The 19,656-nt window shown below is 44.4% G+C and overlaps 1 protein-coding gene across 2 annotated transcripts in view; it reads right to left on the reverse strand.

The window, feature by feature from the left end:
- Nucleotides 1–5,471: 5,471 nt before the first annotated feature.
- The window catches only part of runx3 (RUNX family transcription factor 3), a 58,359-nt gene continuing 44,174 nt past the window's right edge, over nt 5,472–19,656 (reverse strand). For both annotated transcript variants that reach the window (XM_052087085.1, XM_052087084.1), the window contains 3 exons: nt 19,415–19,558; nt 12,409–12,483; nt 5,472–8,235 (listed from right to left, as the gene is read on the reverse strand). In XM_052087085.1, the coding sequence (XP_051943045.1) occupies nt 7,766–8,235; nt 12,409–12,483; nt 19,415–19,558 (689 nt within the window). In that variant the 3' untranslated portion in view covers nt 5,472–7,765. The remainder of the gene's footprint in view (nt 8,236–12,408; nt 12,484–19,414; nt 19,559–19,656) is intronic.

Raw genomic sequence — 19,656 nt, forward strand, 5'->3', positions numbered from 1 at the left:
ATCCTCATTGGAGCAGTTGCATATATGCTCATATCTTATATTTATATTTTATATTTCATTCTGTACTGTGTGCAGTTCATTTTCAAATTTATTTTTGTCTATGCAAATGCATAGTTTTTCTTGTGTTCAACTAAACCGGCTTAGGTGATCATTCGTCAGTCTATCTGTAAAAACAAACTAACTCGTCAGGTTGGTCTCCACTAGGATGAAGTGTGGTGAACACGAGTTTGAAAAAAACCCCACTGGTTCTGTGAGTATAATTTACATTGGGGATTGAATATCTTTAAGTGAAACTGTATGTGTGTTTTGAAAAAAATGTTTTTATTCCTTTCAGGTACTTAAGTAAGTTTGTTGTAAACCACTGGAAAATAAAACCATGATAAGCATATTGACACACATGCATGAACACAAGTTCACGCGCGCGCACACACACACACACACACACACACACTTCAGCAATACTTTGTCTTTGTCCGTGCAGGTGCATGCACATTGCACCAAAAACACACACACACAAACTGTTTATGTCACATACACGCGCGCACACACGCACACAAACACACACGCGATAAAGAGTGTAAGATGATCTCCCATTAAGGATGAAAACAAACCAGTGAGTGGGAGGTGTCCCCTGAGGTAGTGAATGTAGTGGAATCATGGAACCATGGGAACGGGTTTGGAGGGGCCTGTGGCCACCCATGGCCAGACATGGGGGTGTGTAACACTGCCACACACACACTTGCATACAGCATAGTGGGAAGAGAATCACAGTAATCACTTTTAAGCACTCTTGACACTCTTCAATTTCCTCGCGCGCTTGATAAAAACAGTGAGGGAGAAAGGCCGATAGAAAAATTGTTGATGTGAACAACAGTTGAGCGCGTTCCCCTGGGCCGAGCAGGAAGTGAGAGACCTGCTCCACCGGGATCTAATACTCGATGTTTCCATCCTCATCGTTTCACAAAAGACACGGAAAGAAAAAAAGCCTGCCACAGAGCTGCAGCGCGTGCCGTTGTGCTCCGTGCGTGTGGATGCCAATTTCCTGTTTTATAGAGGAAGCAGCGTGCACATGCACAGATCGTTATTCTGATTTTCTGTGTGAGAAAAGAGAGAGAGAGAGAGAAAAAATATATATTGTGTCATTTCTCATGAACGTGCATGGGAAACCACTCACATTGTTTCTGGGAAACTGACCCACTCTTTTAGTAAAACCATATTTTGGTTCATTGCAAATGCGCAGTCTCCACTTTAAGTCCAGTTAACACAAATCCGATAAGACGACAAGTTCTTGAGCTTTACAGCGTTCTGGTTCACCCCAACTAATTAAGTGAATGAAAGGCTAATTGGGTGGAGATACTTGTGGTCATTTTGTACCAAGACAACTTAAACGCATTCAGACATGTTTTTGTGGTTTTAGTCAGTGTTGCCCTTTGAGATCTCAGCCACCGGTCCACCATAATGTGGTCTGTGGAGTTCTATGAAGGCGTTTCTGGTTTTGACTGTCTGGCGTCCTAGAAATTAATGAGAGGACAGATGGATCAGGATTATTTGTATTCTTTTGTTTACCAAGAAAAAAAACATGTATGACCTCTCACTTCAGCCTCATCCGTATTTCTTTTCTGAAAAAGAAACTTACTGTACGTGCATTTTGCCTTGAATGCAAGCCACCAACACAGCAGACGGTGTATGTTTAATCAATATACAGGTATTTTTCAATGTCGATTGACATTGAGGAGTATTTCTGCTTTTACAATTGGTCATTGTTTTTAAGTGTGCCTTTTGGGGAAATTTCTTTCTTTCTGCAGGCGGCATGGTGTAATAGCGTTTATGTCTGCCTCACAGTTGAAAAGTTCGAATCTCAGCATGTTCACACATGGGATTTCTCTGGGTGTGCTGGCTTTCTCCCACATTAAAAAAAACAAACACGTTAAAACAACTTACGGCTGCACATAATCCAAAGGTGTGAATTTGGGTCCGAATGATTCGTCGTCTCGACGTGCCCCGAAATTGAGACGTACCAAGAGGATCCTATTTGTGAGCATTGCGCCACAACTAAAATATATTGTCGGCTCTCTCTGAATTGACCTGTATGTGATTCTGTGTTTTAGCAAGCGCCCCTTCTCAGTGGGTCCTCTGGGTGCAATGAGTCCGAAATCCATGGAGAAGAGATCCACTGTGGGAACTAGGCATTGCCCACTGCATTGGAATATAGAGCGGTCTCAGTAGACCAGGCATTGATGAGAAACTACCTTCGCTGGGATCTCCACTTGGAGAACCGTGCTTCTTTTTCTCCTTCCGTTTCCCGCTGGCAGTCCTCGAAGCAGCACCAGGCGTCAGTGTGAGAACAGTTGCATCACAGCTCTGGTGGTTTCTCAGCCCCTGGCCCCTGTGTTTCACGATCAATCTGTGGGAATCTCGGTTTTGTAATGCAGTCTGTGTTCCCACCACCACTCTGGTTAGAAAATAGACTTCTGCTCATGTACCATGCGTCCAAACTGAGCCGGTTGTAACCCGTTTTTTTCACATGGGGTTGTTTGGGGTGGAAGAGGTCAGCAGACAATGTTGAGGCCTTAATTAGAGTTTGTAATAAGGGTACCATAGTAGTAACACAGTGAAGCGCTCATTCCTTAATACTACTTTTTTTTTTCTTACTCTACTCCCAAGTTTGCAGTAATTACCTTTCCCAAGGGACTTTGTCTTGAGTGACTTTGACAGATATTGCGGTGCTTTTATTACGGTTGAATATTTGATCCGTCATCTCATTCAACTTTTTCCGACTACCTTATCCTGACAGGAGCCCTTTCAGCCGGGCACATGTTTCCATACTTCCTGGGCAGTTACAATATTCGGAAGAACAGCATAAGCAGGAACTGAGAAGGGCTATAAAAAGAAGCTCATGTGCAGTATACCTCCAGATGAGAGCTCTTCTCTGCTCCCCACATGTGGACGAGAGAGCCCGCTCTCACAGTACATCCAAAGGCAGCTGGAAAATCCCCCTGAGCCCTGCCTAATTGAAAGCTTATCATCTTCTCTTTGTGCTTGGTGAGCAGCGTTTGCGTGAGGGAAGAGTGTGTGGGTGCAGAGGGGAGTAGGCGGTGGGTTGGCAAGGAAGAAGCCGAGCCTGCTACAGGGAAGGCACCCGCAGAACATAGTCAGGAGCCTTGAAAAGGACGGTCATATGTCATGCAATGGGAAGTGGACTGTCGGGGGTCTGGGGCCATGTGAGATCTGTCAGCAGTGGCCTGTGTGCGTGTGTGTGTGTGTGTGTGGGGGGGTGCGGGGTGCATGTGTCGGACTCATTGAGGCATTGTTGGCAGAACAACAAAGCTTCAGGATGCACACACTGAGCCTTGATACACACTGTGTTCAATTTGCACAGTCAAAGCATCTCTGTGTATTCTGTGTATGTATCTATTACACATTCAAATACACACACACACACACTAAGTCTGTTCAAAAATGGCCCATGCTGAGTGGGAAGAAAAGACAGGGAATAAAAATCTGATATTAAGCTCCAACATTTTAATAACGATTAAAATAAAACTTTAAAACTTACTCTTATTACTGATGAACGTATTAATCTAAAATGTCTTACCATCCCCTCAAACATCTGAGCAGACTGACGCTAACTTGACTATCGCGCAGCAACAGGAATATTGACGAACGTCACATAAAACACTGAAACAAAATATTCAAAATATTGCGGTGAAAAAAGACGACGGCGAATCCGAATAATGTGTTTGCATGCATGTGAATTAGACTGGCATGTCAAGTGTGGGCTAAATCTTATGGATGAATGCAAGCGCATGTGTGGCAGTTTGCGAATGAGACAACCAAGGAGTTTTTAGTGCTTTACAATACTGCATTGGAGACTCATCATTCCCAGCATGCTTTGTTGCAGTTAGAAGTAACACTCGCCCACTGGGAGTTCTCCACAATGCTCCAGATTAGCCACTCCCTGTATATCATAATTTAGGGGGCATATCCATTAAAAAGCAGAATGCATTTCAGTGGATGTCAAGTGCATTTTACACAAAAAGGAAGCCTGACATTTTTTCTTGGTGTGAGTAATTGAGCAAACGCTAACCGGTACTTACTGTTCCAAAGGCAATCCTGCACAGTAAACACCAAGACCACAATGCAATTCCTGCATTTAATCCTAACCAGTTACCTGAAATATAAAATATGTATTAACCCTTTCATGCACCTGTAATATATTCCATGTAATATTTCATGTAACCTGATAACATGATAGGCTGTCCACTGTAGTAACTGCTGTCCCCGAAAGGATTACAATTGAAGAAACAAAATATCTGGTAGAGTATTATCACCCCCTCCCCCCCCCCCCCCGCCTCCACACACCCCATCTTGACCCAGAGCTGTAGTGTGAAATATTTTATTTTCTGACTCCACAAATGTTGCAGAGAAGTGCCGAGCTTCTACTTTATTATAGACCCCAAAAGCACATGGGTTGATGGACCAAGAACGTAGATGTCATTTTCCTTAACAAAAGCCTATATGGGGTATATGATTTTGAAGCTTTTCACATTTATCATAGGTTACAACATGTTGCTTGTGCTAGATGACTTATGTGCTCTCACTGAAGTTGTCAGGGTAGAATAAGGTTTGGCTGTTTGCGCTTTATTTATGCCCTTGGTGCCAGTGAGTTGACAGTCAAGACATTATATAATCGTGCTTAATTGTGTGTCTCACTAATAGAAAAGAGGAGGCTGACAATGAAAGAGGTTTGCCGGGAATGGTTTCACACGTTATGGAGGTGGAAGCATGCATGCAATGTGTGCAAATAAAGAAGATAAATGCTGTAGAATTAGCGTGCATTAGAATGTGCTGGCATGTAATTGTACCCGATTAACCTTAACCTTAATGATATTTTGGTTTATGCTCCGCCAACGTTATGGTGTCTGTTTTTGCACGAGAAGTCTACCCCCTGTCATCATGTTCAACATTTTTCCTTTAAACACCTTCCTGTGCTCAATTATATGCGGCCTCACAATCCAGACACGGCAGCATCGAGTTTCAATATTTGAGCCATACCTCGATGGTATTGTTTTAAGAGCTAAGAAAATAATATTGAAGAATGTGTCCATTAAAAGACTGATCCAAAAAACGAACTTGGGTGGGATTTCCCTCAAAGTGGGCCGTGACCACTTGTCATAATACTCCCGGACTTTCTTTGTACTATATGTCTATACACATATACAGTATATATATATATGTGTGTGTGTGTACAGTATTTCTGTATACTGTATATGCACTGTATGACACCAATACTGTATAGACTGATATATCTATCTATCTATCTATCTATCTATCTATCTATCTATCTATCTATCTATCTATCTATCTATCTATCTATCTATCTATCTATCTATCTATCTATATATATATATATATATTTATATATATATATATATGTATTGTGCGTGAATTCGATGAAGATGGTCCGAGAATGAAACTGTAACACATTTGTTTTAATTACAATTATTAAAAACTACATTATCTGCAAACTTTACAAGCACTCATATAGAAACATGAATGATATTAATACATAGAGGGATTCTTTAAATTAACATCAGATGTACATGCTTTGAGCATAAAAAGGAAGAAAGGAAGTTAAGGTTTTTTTTTTGGTACATTGAAAGAGAATTGGAATTCTATTGGAAACGAAACAAACAAGTCGGAATCGGTGAATCCGATATACATTAAAATACAATTCACTTGTACAATTTGCTTCCTAGTTTTGCATGAACAATGACAGAACCTTTACCACATATTTTTACACGTGTAAAAGCATCTTTGGTTTCTCTAGATGCATGATTGTTTTTGCGATAATAAAAAGTATTCAACCACATTGAAAAGGGGGAGTGGGGACGGTGCTGTTTGAAGCGCAAGGAGGGAGGAATGAGACACAATAAGGCAACCAATCCAGATGGGATAGTCTTCACCTCATCTGCGACCCTGAGGATGAGCGCTCTACAAATTGGATGGATGGTCGAGGAATTGACACATTTTTGATGAGTGCATAGATTGGAGCAAATGCTTTCCGTTTTTTTGGTCATGACGTATGCTATGGAAGAGCTTCTCTTAGCTAGGTACCCTGATACAAAGAACATGATCCTGTGTGGGCGTATGAATTGGTGCCAGAGTCAAGAATCCCCTGGCTCCGGTGATCTGTAAATTCGTCCAAAAGCAACACCGAGGGCCACAAGGGCTTCGAGGTTTTGACAGATTATCCAGAACAAAGGGCCTGTGACCAGTTAACAGCTTTCTTCTTTGGCGTAATTGCCTATGGTGTTGGTAAGCAGACACCACTGTGAACCCCTCGCCCCCCAGCAGCCATACCTTCTCTCTTCTTCCTCCTTCAGCGACTGAAGGATAAAAGGGTCATGACAGGGGAAGTGTGAACACACTCACACACATCTGTGATATCGGTATGTACATGGATGGTACATTAGGAGCTGTGCATGTGTGCATTCGGCAAATATCTACATGACAATGAACACAACAAACAGGTTTGTAGATGTCTGTGAATACGATGCGGGAGGTGCGGTGAGGGGAAGGGAATTCTAATTGGATAGTGCAAAAAATTAAGCAAATTGCTTATTAAGCGCAGGAAAGACAAATTTGCGCAATTTAAACGAGAAAAAGCTTTGGCTATCCATCTCACTAACAAAGTCTGTCGGGCGTGGTTCATAAAGAATAAAGATTCTTAGTGCATCAAAGCTACATCGGAAGACAAAATAATAAAATTAAAGCTGCGGTTTTTTTTCTCTCTCATAATTTAGTTGCAATATATTACACGAATTCCAGATGTATATTTAAAAACAAAAACATATGCATATACTGTTAAAAAAGTATACAGAGGAACGACGGATAGAAATGCTTTAAGGTTGTGGGGTTATACGCACACATTTCCTCGGAATTTGGCTCAAATAAATATCAAAAAAGTAAATTGTGTCATCCAGTTTCAAAACGCCAGACTTTTTTCTTTCATGGAAAAAAATGCCTGAATAATAGGCAAAGAGTCATGGGGTTATTCCTGCAACGACTTAATCAGAACAAACTCTCCTCTGTACATTTCTCCAAATATTGTCCACCATCTTGCTCCAACTTGATTCACTAGAGTCACAGCAGAGGACGTCCATTATGCTGAAGCCAACCCGCGTAGAGCATCACCAAGGCCGAGGTGTCCATTTGGATAATAAATTAGGACCAGTTGCGCATTTGAAGATGCAACCGGGGTTTTTTTTAGTTTTGTTTTTTTTTCAAGATATATTTGACCTCATATGTTTGTGCATTATTCCAAATGGAAGCTTAGAAAGACTGATTGCGACAGCAGTTCAGCCAAGCCTTGGAGGGATGTTTGAGTCACTCATGGGGCAAACATTCAGTCTGGTTGTTCTCCTCCACCCTCATGAGGGCTGACTCAGTCTGAAGAGTCCGTCCACCGCCTGCTGTTAACTGTATGGCTTCTCTCAGCTCATTTATGGCTTTTTATAGGCTTAAAGGGTACATATCTTAGCACAGTGCAAAAATTCACGCAGTTTATAAAATACGTGGACCTTTCGTCAGCGTCAAATGCGGAAAGTCTTAAGAAGCGAGTGCCATGGAAATAAAAGACAAACATGCATCATGTATCTCTTTTTTTTTTGGTTTCATTTTTTTTTCAGTGTTCAGGATTTTGTTCATCATTCTCTTCACTTTTCCACCCTTCCTGCATCATGGGATTCGAGACGTCTGCCAGTCAGTAGGGCCTCCAGACAGATTCATCCAGACGGCCCGAGGCACTCATGGCCGTGGGGGAGTTGCTGTGGCTGCCATCAGCCTCTACGCCGTCGCTTTGGGTGTTCAGGCCCGGATTCATGAGGCTGTTGGCGCCGCCGGTGCCCGAGGCCCCCGAGCAGGAGAGGAGACGAGTGGGGGAGCGCTCGCCCCCGGCGTTTGCCACCATGGAGAACTGATAGGACCCAGATCCTGTGCCGTAATATAAGTAGGAGTTGGATTGGAAGTTCTGGCTCTGGTTGTTTGAGTAAGGAGGCGGCAGGTAGGTGTGGTATCGAGATGGAGCAGACATGCTCAGGCCGCTGATGCCAGTGCTGGAAGTGTTGGTGGAGTAAGGGAAGGCCCCTGGGTAATGGATGCGGGGGTCTGAGAAGCGCGGGTCAGTCAGTGGAGACGGGAAAGTGGTCCTCTGCTGGAATAGATCAGTTGTCCCTGATGGCAGAAACGAACGTCGGAGGGTCAAAAAGCATTTAGAAAAGAGGGAAATGAGCTGTTTGCACAGCAATTTTACACAGCGGATTTTAAAAATCGATGTTCGCATTTTGTCATCGGTTCACAGAAAAAAGGACATTTTTGCGGAAAACTCTAGCCAGGTTTAAGACTGCACCTTCAGCTTTTGTTTTCATATGTTCTTTTAAACGGTGTGCAACCTTTAGTTCAACAATATATCCGGCAATGGAGGCATTTGGAATTGTAACCAGTTCAGTTTCTTATTCGGGCTTTTGCTCGAGTTAAAAGCACTTGAAAACCACCATAGAGACAGATTTTTTTTTCAACCATCCAAAATGAGTCAAATATATATATTTTTAATAATACGCATGTCCGCAGCCCACGTTTACTACATCTTTAACATCTAAACAGGTTGGGTTTCAGTTCAAAATGTTTTCTTAGCAATAGTCTTAATAGTAATACGTCATCTTCCCAGAGCCTCATAAAGATGACTGAACATACAAGACCCCCCTCACCGCAGCCCACCTATTGCTCTTCTAAAAACACGACAACATAAAAGATTCCGTCTTTGTCAGAGCAAAGAAAAGAAGCTTTGTGAGCCCCGATGGGTGCTTTGTGCAACCACAGACAACTTGCTGAACTGTTGTTGTGTAACTCATCATAAATTGTACTCAAAAGGCAGACATGAAGACAACAAAGACAAAGGAGAAGGGAAAGTCCGAGATCAAAGAAAGCATTTATGGCAATATCATATGAATTAACGTGTGTCACAGTAAAAGACCTGTGAGAAGTGTCCTGACTCAAACTCATGGGTAAATCCTGTGGTCTGACTTGACACATGGTAATATTTATTCAAGCGAAAACATGAAAAACAAGCAGAGCTGCAGGGATTGTTTTAGCTTCCACCGTAATCTCAGCTCCTATAGAGTAAGACCAGATCCACCTTCCGATCTGAGCTCAGGCGAGGTATCCCTCGAATCCAGAATACATACTGAAGCTTTGCCTGACTTGTTGAGTGTGTTTACTTGTCACGCTGCAGAACGTCGACATATTTTGGATGGAGTCAATAAGGCCAGAAGCAATAACCGTAAACGCCCTCAATCTAGTTGACGCTCATAATAGAGTTCCTCATACCTGGTGACACCTGCTGACTACACTCACACACACACACACACATGCACATGCACGCGCACACACACACACACACACACACACACACACAAGTCCATTTGTTTCACTGCTTGTGGCTTTCATGTGTCCAACATGCCCACATGACTGCAAGTGTAAAATATGGATTTGGATGGCAGAAAAAAGGGATCTTGTATCAGTGAAGCATGCAGTTGCATGCTATAGCCCTGAGGGGGGAAAATGCCAAACTTGCGTGCCACAGACTTGTTCAAATGTCTTTTCCCTGTGTCTAGAGAACTGGGCTCCGTTTTCAACGTAAAAAAAAAATATTCCTTTGCACTTTCCATTGGTCCTGCTGCGTGCTTTTTTTTTTGGTCTTCTTTTGGGGGTGACGGAGTCTAGTGGCGGTGGTGATGGTGGGGGCTGTTTCTTTTTCCAGAGTCTACCAGGCGCTGGAGTTCATATCTGATTTCACGCAAGGAAAATTCGAGCCTTCAGCTGCTGTTGATTCGGGTGAAGTGGAGTCGGCACACTAATTCCTGCCGGACTCCCCAAAGAACTCTGTCTGTCTTTCTCTCTCCCCGTCTGTCTCTCTTCTTCTTGTGTCCGTGCTATTTTTAGGTCTCGGGGTGCAGTACCGCCGAGAGGGGAGGGGTCCTGCGGGCTGTGGCGCGGTGTGGCGGCAGCGCGGGCCGCCTCACACATGCTCCCCACTTTATTGGAGTTGGTGGAAGCGTGTTGGCGAAACTGCGGTGGGGATGGACTCCTGCCTTCTTTCAGGGGAAACTCGACTGGACACATATCACAACATCGTAATGGGCTCGTGCAGTCTCAAAGGGCTTGGCCCGAGTCCAAGAAGCTGCTTACCACCCAAAACTCTCAGCGGTACAGTAGCTCCCTCTAGAGGAGAGGGCTACACAAACTGTTCTGTCATGGAGAAGTAAACGTTTGCAGTCTGTTTTCTCTCTCTCCTAACCACGGAGCATACTTTCCTGCCCCCACCCATCATAAGTACAGGCTTCACTGTTGTGGCTGTGGTAACTGTGGTGTATCGTTGGCAGAGAAAAGCTGAGACTAGTAGTAGCTGCTTGTAACCTCTGCATCCCCAAACCACACATGATCTCCATTAGGCTCATCTGAAATGTGTTTGCAAGGACAGGACAGGAGATGGACCCCAGAGGGCTCGCTTGGCACAGTCCAAAGTCTCTGATGTTCACAGGCTACAAAGCGAGTAACGGGGAACCAGAACTTTTTATAAGAACACAGTGTTCCGTTGCTCTCTTTCCTCCTCTCCCTCTGAAGCGTAGCGGCACACACTTATTTAATTCTGGGGTGGAGTCCTTCGCCTCCTTTTGGCTGAGCTCAAAAAGACCACTAGTCCACAGTGAAGCGTGTAACCCAGATTGGATAGGAGGTTTGACTCATTTGCTTATGGGGAAAACGGATTTTGCTTGTTAACAACGCGAGGGCAAGCTTGAAACGACCGTGTCTCCGTGTACGTGTGTACGTGTGTGTTTGACTGTGCATGCATGAGGTGGTTAGTAAAGCGCAGATGCAAATCCAGGTGCTCACCTGTGAAATGTTTACATAGGCTTAATGCAAACTGTGACGGCCAGCACACAGGCACTGTTGCCTCAGGCAAATGAGCAAAGGGAAAGAAAAGGGGTGGACGGCGTATCGTTTTCTGATCTTAACATACAGTGACAAACTGCACTGAGGTTTTATTCAAGTCGGCTAAACCTTAAAGTCGGCTAAACCTCCTGTGTGAGGTTGGCAGGTTCTCATTGAAGAACTGGTTTGGGTAATGAGAAACTTGAATGTCATAACGCATGCAATTAATGCTGATAACTGGGTGTGGACGACATAGTGCCGCCGCCGTCCCAAGTGAACATAGATGATCTTCAGTTGTGGAATCAAGTTGTTATGCTTACGGGACAATGCGTCACATTGAATGCAAATGACATTCAGCTCTCCTGCGTGCTACACGTTACTGCAAATATTTTTGTTTGTGCCCTTTTTTGTCGCATGCAATCAGAGCAAAACACCAAAAGTGGGTATTCATCAACCAGGCTTACAAACCCTTTTGTTGTCCCGGAATCGTAACTCATTCGTTTAGCCCTTTGGCTAATTGCACGCTTCCAACATTGATGGAATAGTTTGGCGACATGATTTTTATTTTTCTCAAACAACCCATGAACATTACACAAGTGTTAGTTAGACCTGAAAATATTCCATGTCTCTGTACTAACTGTTATTCTTTGTTGTCAACCCGTTTGTCAAAAATGGTCCTGTTTGTTCGTTAGAAAGTGATATAAAACAAAGCAACGTTACTGGGTCAATGTAAAAGTCATCGTGATCCTCGCTTTCGCTTTTTCATCATCGTATGCGTCGATGACTCACTGCTTGTTGTGTGGCGTGGTGGTTTGTGGTGGGTCGGGCACAAATAGGAGAATAAGAGAGCTGTTTGACAAGTCAGAGAACCGAAATTGCCGAGAAACAAATGAAAGAAAGAAGGAGTGGGAGGAAAAGATGAAGATGAAGAAAAGTCAAGCAGGGTGGTGGCGTCCTAGGAATGTTCTGGGCTGTTCAAGGGCCCTACGGGCAAAAATGAAACAGGCTCCAAAACTGTCAGAATGGCACACCCTGTGTTGTGCCCGCCTTTCCACAGTCTCTACTCTAATTTAGGATGACTATTTTGCCTCCTTTCAAGTCAGACAGAATACACATTTATTTTAAAATCTCTGCTTTGATAAGCAGTGCTCCTGGGCTGTGCAAACGGATCCGTTTCGAGGCACCTCACACTCAAGTGAACTCACCTTACCAGTTATTAGTTGCCCTTTTACCTTATGAGTAACAAATGAACCGCACGCGCGCACACGCTCAGACACTATTGTGTGTGTACAGTAGACAAAACACACGAGGCTCTTTAAATTCAAGTGAAAGCTTGCAGAGACATCCGTCTTGTGAGGACGATGGAAAAAGGTCTCGTAAAACCAATAGAGATGTCAGGTCTTGGCAAGGTCTTACCGGGCCACGGTCTGAGATCCTCCTCCACCTTGCATGTCTTCAGAGAAGGGGTGTCCATCTGATCTTGCCACAGGGCTGTTGAAAAACACAATTTGCATCCCCATTACACAACGGTAAATTCTACTTCCAGTATTTTGTGGCGAGTAGAGCAATGTGTAGGTGGTGCATGTGCAGGGTCAGGAAGTGCGCAATATAAATAAAGCTCAGTCCCCCCCCCCACAAAAAAAAACCTTCATAGCAGACCCGTCAAACTGTCTTGGCATGTGGAGGTTTGGAGGTGCGTCTTCCTGTCACAAGCTGGCCTCTGCTGACTGAGCAGTGGGCAGTGACGGCTGATTTTCTCACCAGAGTGAGAGCAGCCTTGGAGAAAACAGACCTGATGGGTCGCTTGCAGGCGAGACAATGGTGGGGCAGTGGAGACTTGTGAAAGACAGCTGCAACCCAGCCAGTAAAGCTGTCAAGAAGCAAGCGAAGGTCGCGGACCCGCTGGCCCAGCGCGTGGGACCCTGCTTCGCACTCAACGGCCACACCGCAAAAGGGCTGACACAAACGGGATCTGTTTGCGCTTGGTCTGAAATGATGCACTGGACTCAAGTCAGCTTGCACTGAGTTCGCTGAAAATCTTGACACATGGACGTACACGGGCCACTCAACATGTCCTCGACACCCAACCGATACACGACACGGACAAAAGTGTTAAGTTATTAAACGCCATAGGCAATGGAAAAGGTCAAGTCAAGTCAACAGTATTTATAGAGCACTTTCAAACAGCCATCGCTGCATACAAAGTGCTGTACATGGAGCAATTTAACATACACAATAAACAGTAAGACGAATCGGTAATAAAGGCGGTAGAAAGCACCAAGGAGTAAAATCAAGAACAAATCTAACTTTGACCAGATTTTTGAGCATGCAACTGAATTTTTTTTTTCGTCATTAATCCACAAGAACATTTGTGAGGTCAGAATCCCCTGAGGGTTGACTCAGACATCAACTTTGTTGTAGTCAATTCCCGAGCTGTTTGATGGTGTCGCGAGGAAGGATCCAAGTTTTTCCGCGCTCGGCCAAGCGAGCGTGCCTTTCGGGGATCTTTTATGTGCTGCGGCATGGTCATGCCGCAACGGAAAATGGCCTTTGCCAAACTGATCTACGTAGAATTGTCCGAAACATCTTGCTGAAATTATGCGTCTACTCTACAGAGTCGACTCCCATAGAGTCATGTCCTCTGCAGATCAACTACTGCAAGTGAGTAAACCCGATGTACATTTGGGCAAATGTAGATGCCAAAAGCAAGGAAGGGATGGAACCTGGTGTTCACCCATCGCCACACTGGGCTCAGCATGCGTAAGACCCACGCTTCCCCTTCATTTCCTCTGCAAAGGACCAAATCAGCACTCAGTCCCCGAGAGGTCCTGCACTATGGCTCACAATGGCAAATTCTTACATATAAATGGCCTTATTCAGGCTGACTTGCAAGCAGCTGGTGTGATTTGCTCAAGAAAATAAACATTTCCTTCAAATATTTTGATTGGCCAGCAGACAACATCAATACCAGAAGCACAGATTACCCCTGTTAATAAAAAGGCCCACCCCTGGGTGGAGTTGGGGGAGTGGGTGAGGCTGGGGGGCTGTAAATGGGAAATGCCGCTTTGGAGGCATGGGGGCGGGGGGGCGGGGGGGCGATTGGCTGTGCAGTATTGAGAAGGAAATAACTAAACCCAAGATACTTTTTTAAAAAAAAGTTTATGTGCAGTGGCCAGGAAGACCTTTGAGCCAAAATGGCGTCGGTCCTCGTGACTCCGGGTTCTCCGACGCCTCTCAGATGTGATGCGTTCGGCAAAATGAAGTGTGTCATTGAGAAACAGTCAAAGCGGGCCCTTGTGCCGGCTTCCTGTTTCACTTAGGCCTTAGGCACCGCAACAGGGAGAGAATGCAAGAGCACAAGCCAGCAAGAAAGAAAGACGCCAGCGAGAGGAGAGAGAGAATAGAGAGAGCGTGCGAGAGATGTGAGGAACATGGCCTTGGCTCAGTTATGTTGGACATTTGATATGTCTTTTGAGCCCTCACTTATAATGTGTGCAAAAACAAACACATGGGCTGAAAATTTTGAAGTTCTTTTCGAGGGCTTGTCACCCCCCCGCACTTCCTCTTTACCCCCAGACTCAATAGAGACTGTTCATGGTGCGCATGTAGTTTCTATAATTGCAGAAATGTAAAACTCAGCCGAACGCTGATGTGGAATTATAACGTCCACAAACAATAGAGGATGGTAAAATACAATTTGCTCTCACTTCCTCTTTTCGTTTTCATTTTGTTTGTTTGTTTGTTTTTTGTTTCGCTCAACACATTTTCAATCCAAAGTATTCTTTTCAGTGTCAAAAAGAGAGCGTAACCACAAGAGAAGATTACAGGAACCGTAACAAATAAACTTCATGGCGGCCATTGACACGTTGTATAAATAGTGTCGTGTTTTAAGGCCTAGTTTGGTTGCGTTGGCCTCAGAGGGCCAGCTTCCTTCTGAGGTTTGGCACCAATCTTGTTAGAAGGTGACGGCCACACTTTAACGTACCCCGCCGTAGCTACCTGGCGGTGCAAATTTCCTGTCTCGCTCATGCACCAAATTGGCTGATCATGTCACTCTGGATGTGCGAATTACTCAGATGCTCTTGGCTGTGTCGGTAGCAGAACGCCACCTCGAACTTGGGGGGCCAGTCGGCTTGTTTATGTGGAGTAAACACTGTGGTCACTGTGGACGAGGCGGGAGGGGCCCGGTTATGTTAGGCTGCTTCTCCATCAAACGGGATTTTCTCCAGCCCAGACCAGCGGAAAAGAAGGCACAGCTGCAGCAGATGTGTGCCGTGGAACAAGAGGAAGTTGGGGAAGTCTCGTTAATGGCGACAGTGCAAAAAGGATTTGGAACGTCAAGGTTGAGTACATGATCAGATTGAGCTTGATCATTTCTGCCTCATTTCAATCCTGATTTTATCGACATCATCATCCGGAGTGCTCGCTGAGACAAAAAAAAAAACAAATTTTAAAGTTCTTATCAAAACAAATGGCAGAATGTATCTGATACTCTACTTCAGAGACGAACACACACATACACGCACAGAGGTTGGACGGAAAACATGCAAAGTGATACGGCTGCAAAAGTGCCAGGATTTTCTTTTGGATGTGATATGCTGTAAAAAAAAAAAAGTCTTAAAAACTCCTTTCTGATCGTTTAGGGGCTGTGCCAAAGGTGTGTTGAGTTTTTCCTGGATTTAGCATGAAAGGCAAAACTGGAATCATTTACACCGTGACGAATATCACATTTTATATCTACTGTTTATGTTTATTTAAACATGCAGTAGTAGGGATTTTTGAGGGGGGGGGGGGTTGCACTGGTTAACTAAACAGTGAGAGAGACGCATTTGACGCGTGGCCTTCAAATCACACCTTTGCTCTTTGTGTTTTGTTTTTATTATTCCTATTATTATTGATAATTTTTTTCAAAGACTTCTATGACATTTACTGCTGTTAAAATACCGCTAAAAAAAGCCGGTTCTCCTCATCCGTCTCAGTTCCAAATCTCTAAAAGGCTTTTGAAGCTCAGAGTGAAATTAAATTAAAGTTGCTCTTTACGCGAGGCAAGTCTATATACGAAGGGGGAGGTCACGGTCAGATGGCAAAAGGATGAACACGTTCTATATCACAGGAAGACAGCCAGTTGCCACCCACAGACACATGCAGTGCACACACAGACAATCTAGAATAACAATTTAGAGATCTCGAGCGCCAGATCTGCCTGACTGCACGAGGCAAACCCTGAATTTTAAACCGCGCACACACAAACACTCCCTCCCTCCGCAGTTTGCTGGGAATGAGCTACATGTCTAGCAGGCTTACCTGTAACCGCAAAAGAACAAAAACAAGCAGTGAACGCAGTGTCTGCCAAAGCGCAGGAATCTTGTTAGTGCATGCACCGTAATGAGCTCTTAATTACCCTGTCTGTCTGGGACACTTGTGGTGAATGCGCCTTACTGGCTTGAAGCTGTGTGTGTATGTTTAGTATTTTTTTTTAAGTGTGCGCATGTGCGTGAAACCAGTGTGTTGAGGAGATGTCCACGATACTGTACGAGTCTGTTGGCAACAAAAAAGAGCCACTATTTCACAGCGGAGAAAAACAAAAAAACAACAACAAAACATTTCAGGCGAGGAAATGACACAAGGCGACTAGAGGTGTCTTATTTTGTCGCAAATCTTCAGGTGTTGTAATGGGGAAGTTTTGCCATGTGTCCAAGAGCGAGTAAGGATTCCAAGTACTGGATCTGCAAATTACGACAGTCTCTGGCTGGAGTTAAAGTCTGTTTATATGTAAACGTCTCGTTGAAATGGGTTTGATGAAAACAGCAGTTTTTTGTTTGAACTTGTAAAACCCTTGCCTGTGCACGACTCCTTCATGTCATAGTATGCGGGTGCCGAATGCTCATTTCCACTCCAAAGTTGTAAGCCTCTTTCGCAGTAAGGTTTCCCCATCTTTGTTTGTTTTTTTGCCAGACCACTGTCGCCATGCGGAATAGGTTGTTTATTTTTAATCAGGGCCTTCTGACCTTGTATCAGAGGTGTATCGAAGGAGAAATGCCAGCAGTCGTAAACCAACGTGTGAATTTCAACACCTGAGACCCATTGTCCACATTTCTTTTGATTGATAGCGCAACAGCACTTCTGTCACCACAACTCAAATAATGTTAATAAAGCAACCCACACTTAAGCATAAACATAGTTTCACCACAAACACACAGTGTAAGTGCTTACAGACAAGGTGGGAGGCCGCAGATCTGCAATTTAATTATTTTCGGCACTTTCCCTCTGGTACGCCATCGTGACGCTAATACCGCATATTAAGGTGTGTGGCTTTTGCAGCCGATCCCTTTTTCTGTCTTAATCACACACGCCGCTTGTAAAACGCCTCCGGCCATTGGCAGCGCACAGGCCTTTACCCAGGCTATTAGGTTCTAATGATGATAATGCCTTGGGTCTGCTCTAAGTACGTGTACAGTTGCAACTTCAGAATGGCAACAAGGCTCTTCACAAGACCCTGATGCTCCAATCCCTGAACTAATTCTGAATGAGGCTGATGTCAGGCGCTGTCTATCTCCGGGCCTTCAGTTTCTTAATCAACCTGAAAAATGTTAATGTACTTGCGTCTGATATCTTTACAGACAACGTGCAAATCTCATGCCCAACTGTACACTTAAATTGAGCATCGCATGGCCTCTACAGCACAAGTACATGCACATGTTGGTGATTACTGTCACAACTGTCTCTACCAGACCTTGAGCACTTCCTATGTTGTCACTGATTGTGAAGATTTAGAGAACTGGTTATTATCTTGGATAAGCTGTTGTGTGTGAGTTCTCAGGTCACATTTTGGATGCCTTTCCCCATTAGTGTGTAGAAATTGGGAAAGTTACTCATCAAACTCATGGTCACAATTACATTCATCGATTTGGTTTGAAATGAGGTAGAAAACTAAAACAACACCATTGACATAGAATAAGGTACATTTAAATATCAGTTGCTAAAACATAATTCTGTCTTAGTCCTCCAGGTGTGCGTATGACTTTTGGGGAGATGTGCCAATGAAAAAAAAAAGTCTTGTTTGTTTTCTTCGTAAGTGCCATTTATGTACTTAAGTTAAATGGAATTAATACTCTGGCACTTTGCGAATTGTAGATGTGGATCGATGTTTATTTTTACGGTACTGTAGTAGGTTCCTGTGTGTTTTCATGTTTTCTGTACAGTACAGACTGTGCAAAGGATGTGCATGACTATCAACAGTGAGTTCGAGACATGTGGGAGCTGGATAAAAGCCTTTGTGTGATCCTTAGTCAGCTGGTAGATACGATAGAGCCAACCGTGTAGGTCCATTCTGGTGACTCAGCGCTGGGTAAGCTGAACCCAAGGCCAAACAGTGGTGAATGGTTGTGATACACACTGATAATCCTGCACCCACTGCACCCACACACGATCCAGGGCTCACAAACAAGCACCCCCGAACACAGCAACAGGTTGATATGAAGGTAATGAGATTCATTAGCCATCATGAGAACTAAAGAGTGGGCGGGAAGAAGAGGGGAGCAAACTGTGTGTGTTTAGTCTGCGTGAGTCCAGACATGGAATCTTGTTAAAAAAAATAAAAAAGTCTCTGACATATGACAGCGAGTGAACACTCATCTTCACTCCAGCCATCACCCACGCAGCTGTTCACAGTGTATGCACACATCACACCACCTAAGTCTGAGTCCAAGCCCACTACCCCGCTGCCCCTTATACGCCCCCCCCCCAAGTATTCAGCCAGTCTGAGAGTGACGTGATTGCCAAGGTAGCGGGCAGCTGTTACATTCCTGAGGTTGTCGTGTGTGGAGCGCAGAGGCCAACTTCTGCACCCACGCCAAGTCGGGGGCTGGCAGCATCCGCCGCGGCACCTGGCCGCAGAGCTGCACGCTGTGGGGCCTTGGACCCACTCACGCGGGGCATGCGAGGACAGAGCTGACATGGACTTGCTTTCAGACAAACCGTGCTCGCAAAAGTTGGGTACACCTCAAACCCCTTTCCAATGCTCAGGCGTGGTGTTTTGTGCTAATTGCACCGCATACTGGCTTGACTTAAACTACAGCCCAACACTGCATTAAAAAATAAAATAAAATTACCGGGGCCCCCGAGTGACATGCAGTGCCAGGAAAACGCTTTTTGAAGGGACATTTCTCAGATAAAAGACTAGAACCGATATCAAGAGAAAATGGCATCATGGCTAGAAAATGAATGGGTGGGTAACATAAAATAAAATTCTAGCACTGTTCTGATACAACAAATGCTTGTTGCCGGGCAGAATTACTGGGGCTCAAGCATAAGCCATTCCACACCCACTTGGTTCCTTAAAAGGCAAACTACAACCTTGCCTTTGTCACATGGTGAGTTTGTTTCATGGGTAGATGTAACGGAACATGTCAAAAGTGCTCACCTGGTGTGGTGCTGAGGTGGCTTTGAGGAAGGGGCCGAGGATTATTGTTCACCGGACCGATTCGCATGGTTCGCTGGTAGCGCTCTATTTCTGACAGCCTGTCCGAAAACTGCTTTTGAGAGTCTTCCATTTTCACTCTGTGCCCTGAAAGATAAACAAGAGTGAAAGAACGTTATTGCAACAGCCGCATTTAGAAAAACGACACGGAGAAGATTATTGTCATCTTATGTCACAAAACATCA

This window comes from Hippocampus zosterae, chromosome 14 (genome assembly GCF_025434085.1).
Source record: "Hippocampus zosterae strain Florida chromosome 14, ASM2543408v3, whole genome shotgun sequence".
NCBI classification, from domain to species: domain Eukaryota; kingdom Metazoa; phylum Chordata; class Actinopteri; order Syngnathiformes; family Syngnathidae; genus Hippocampus; species Hippocampus zosterae.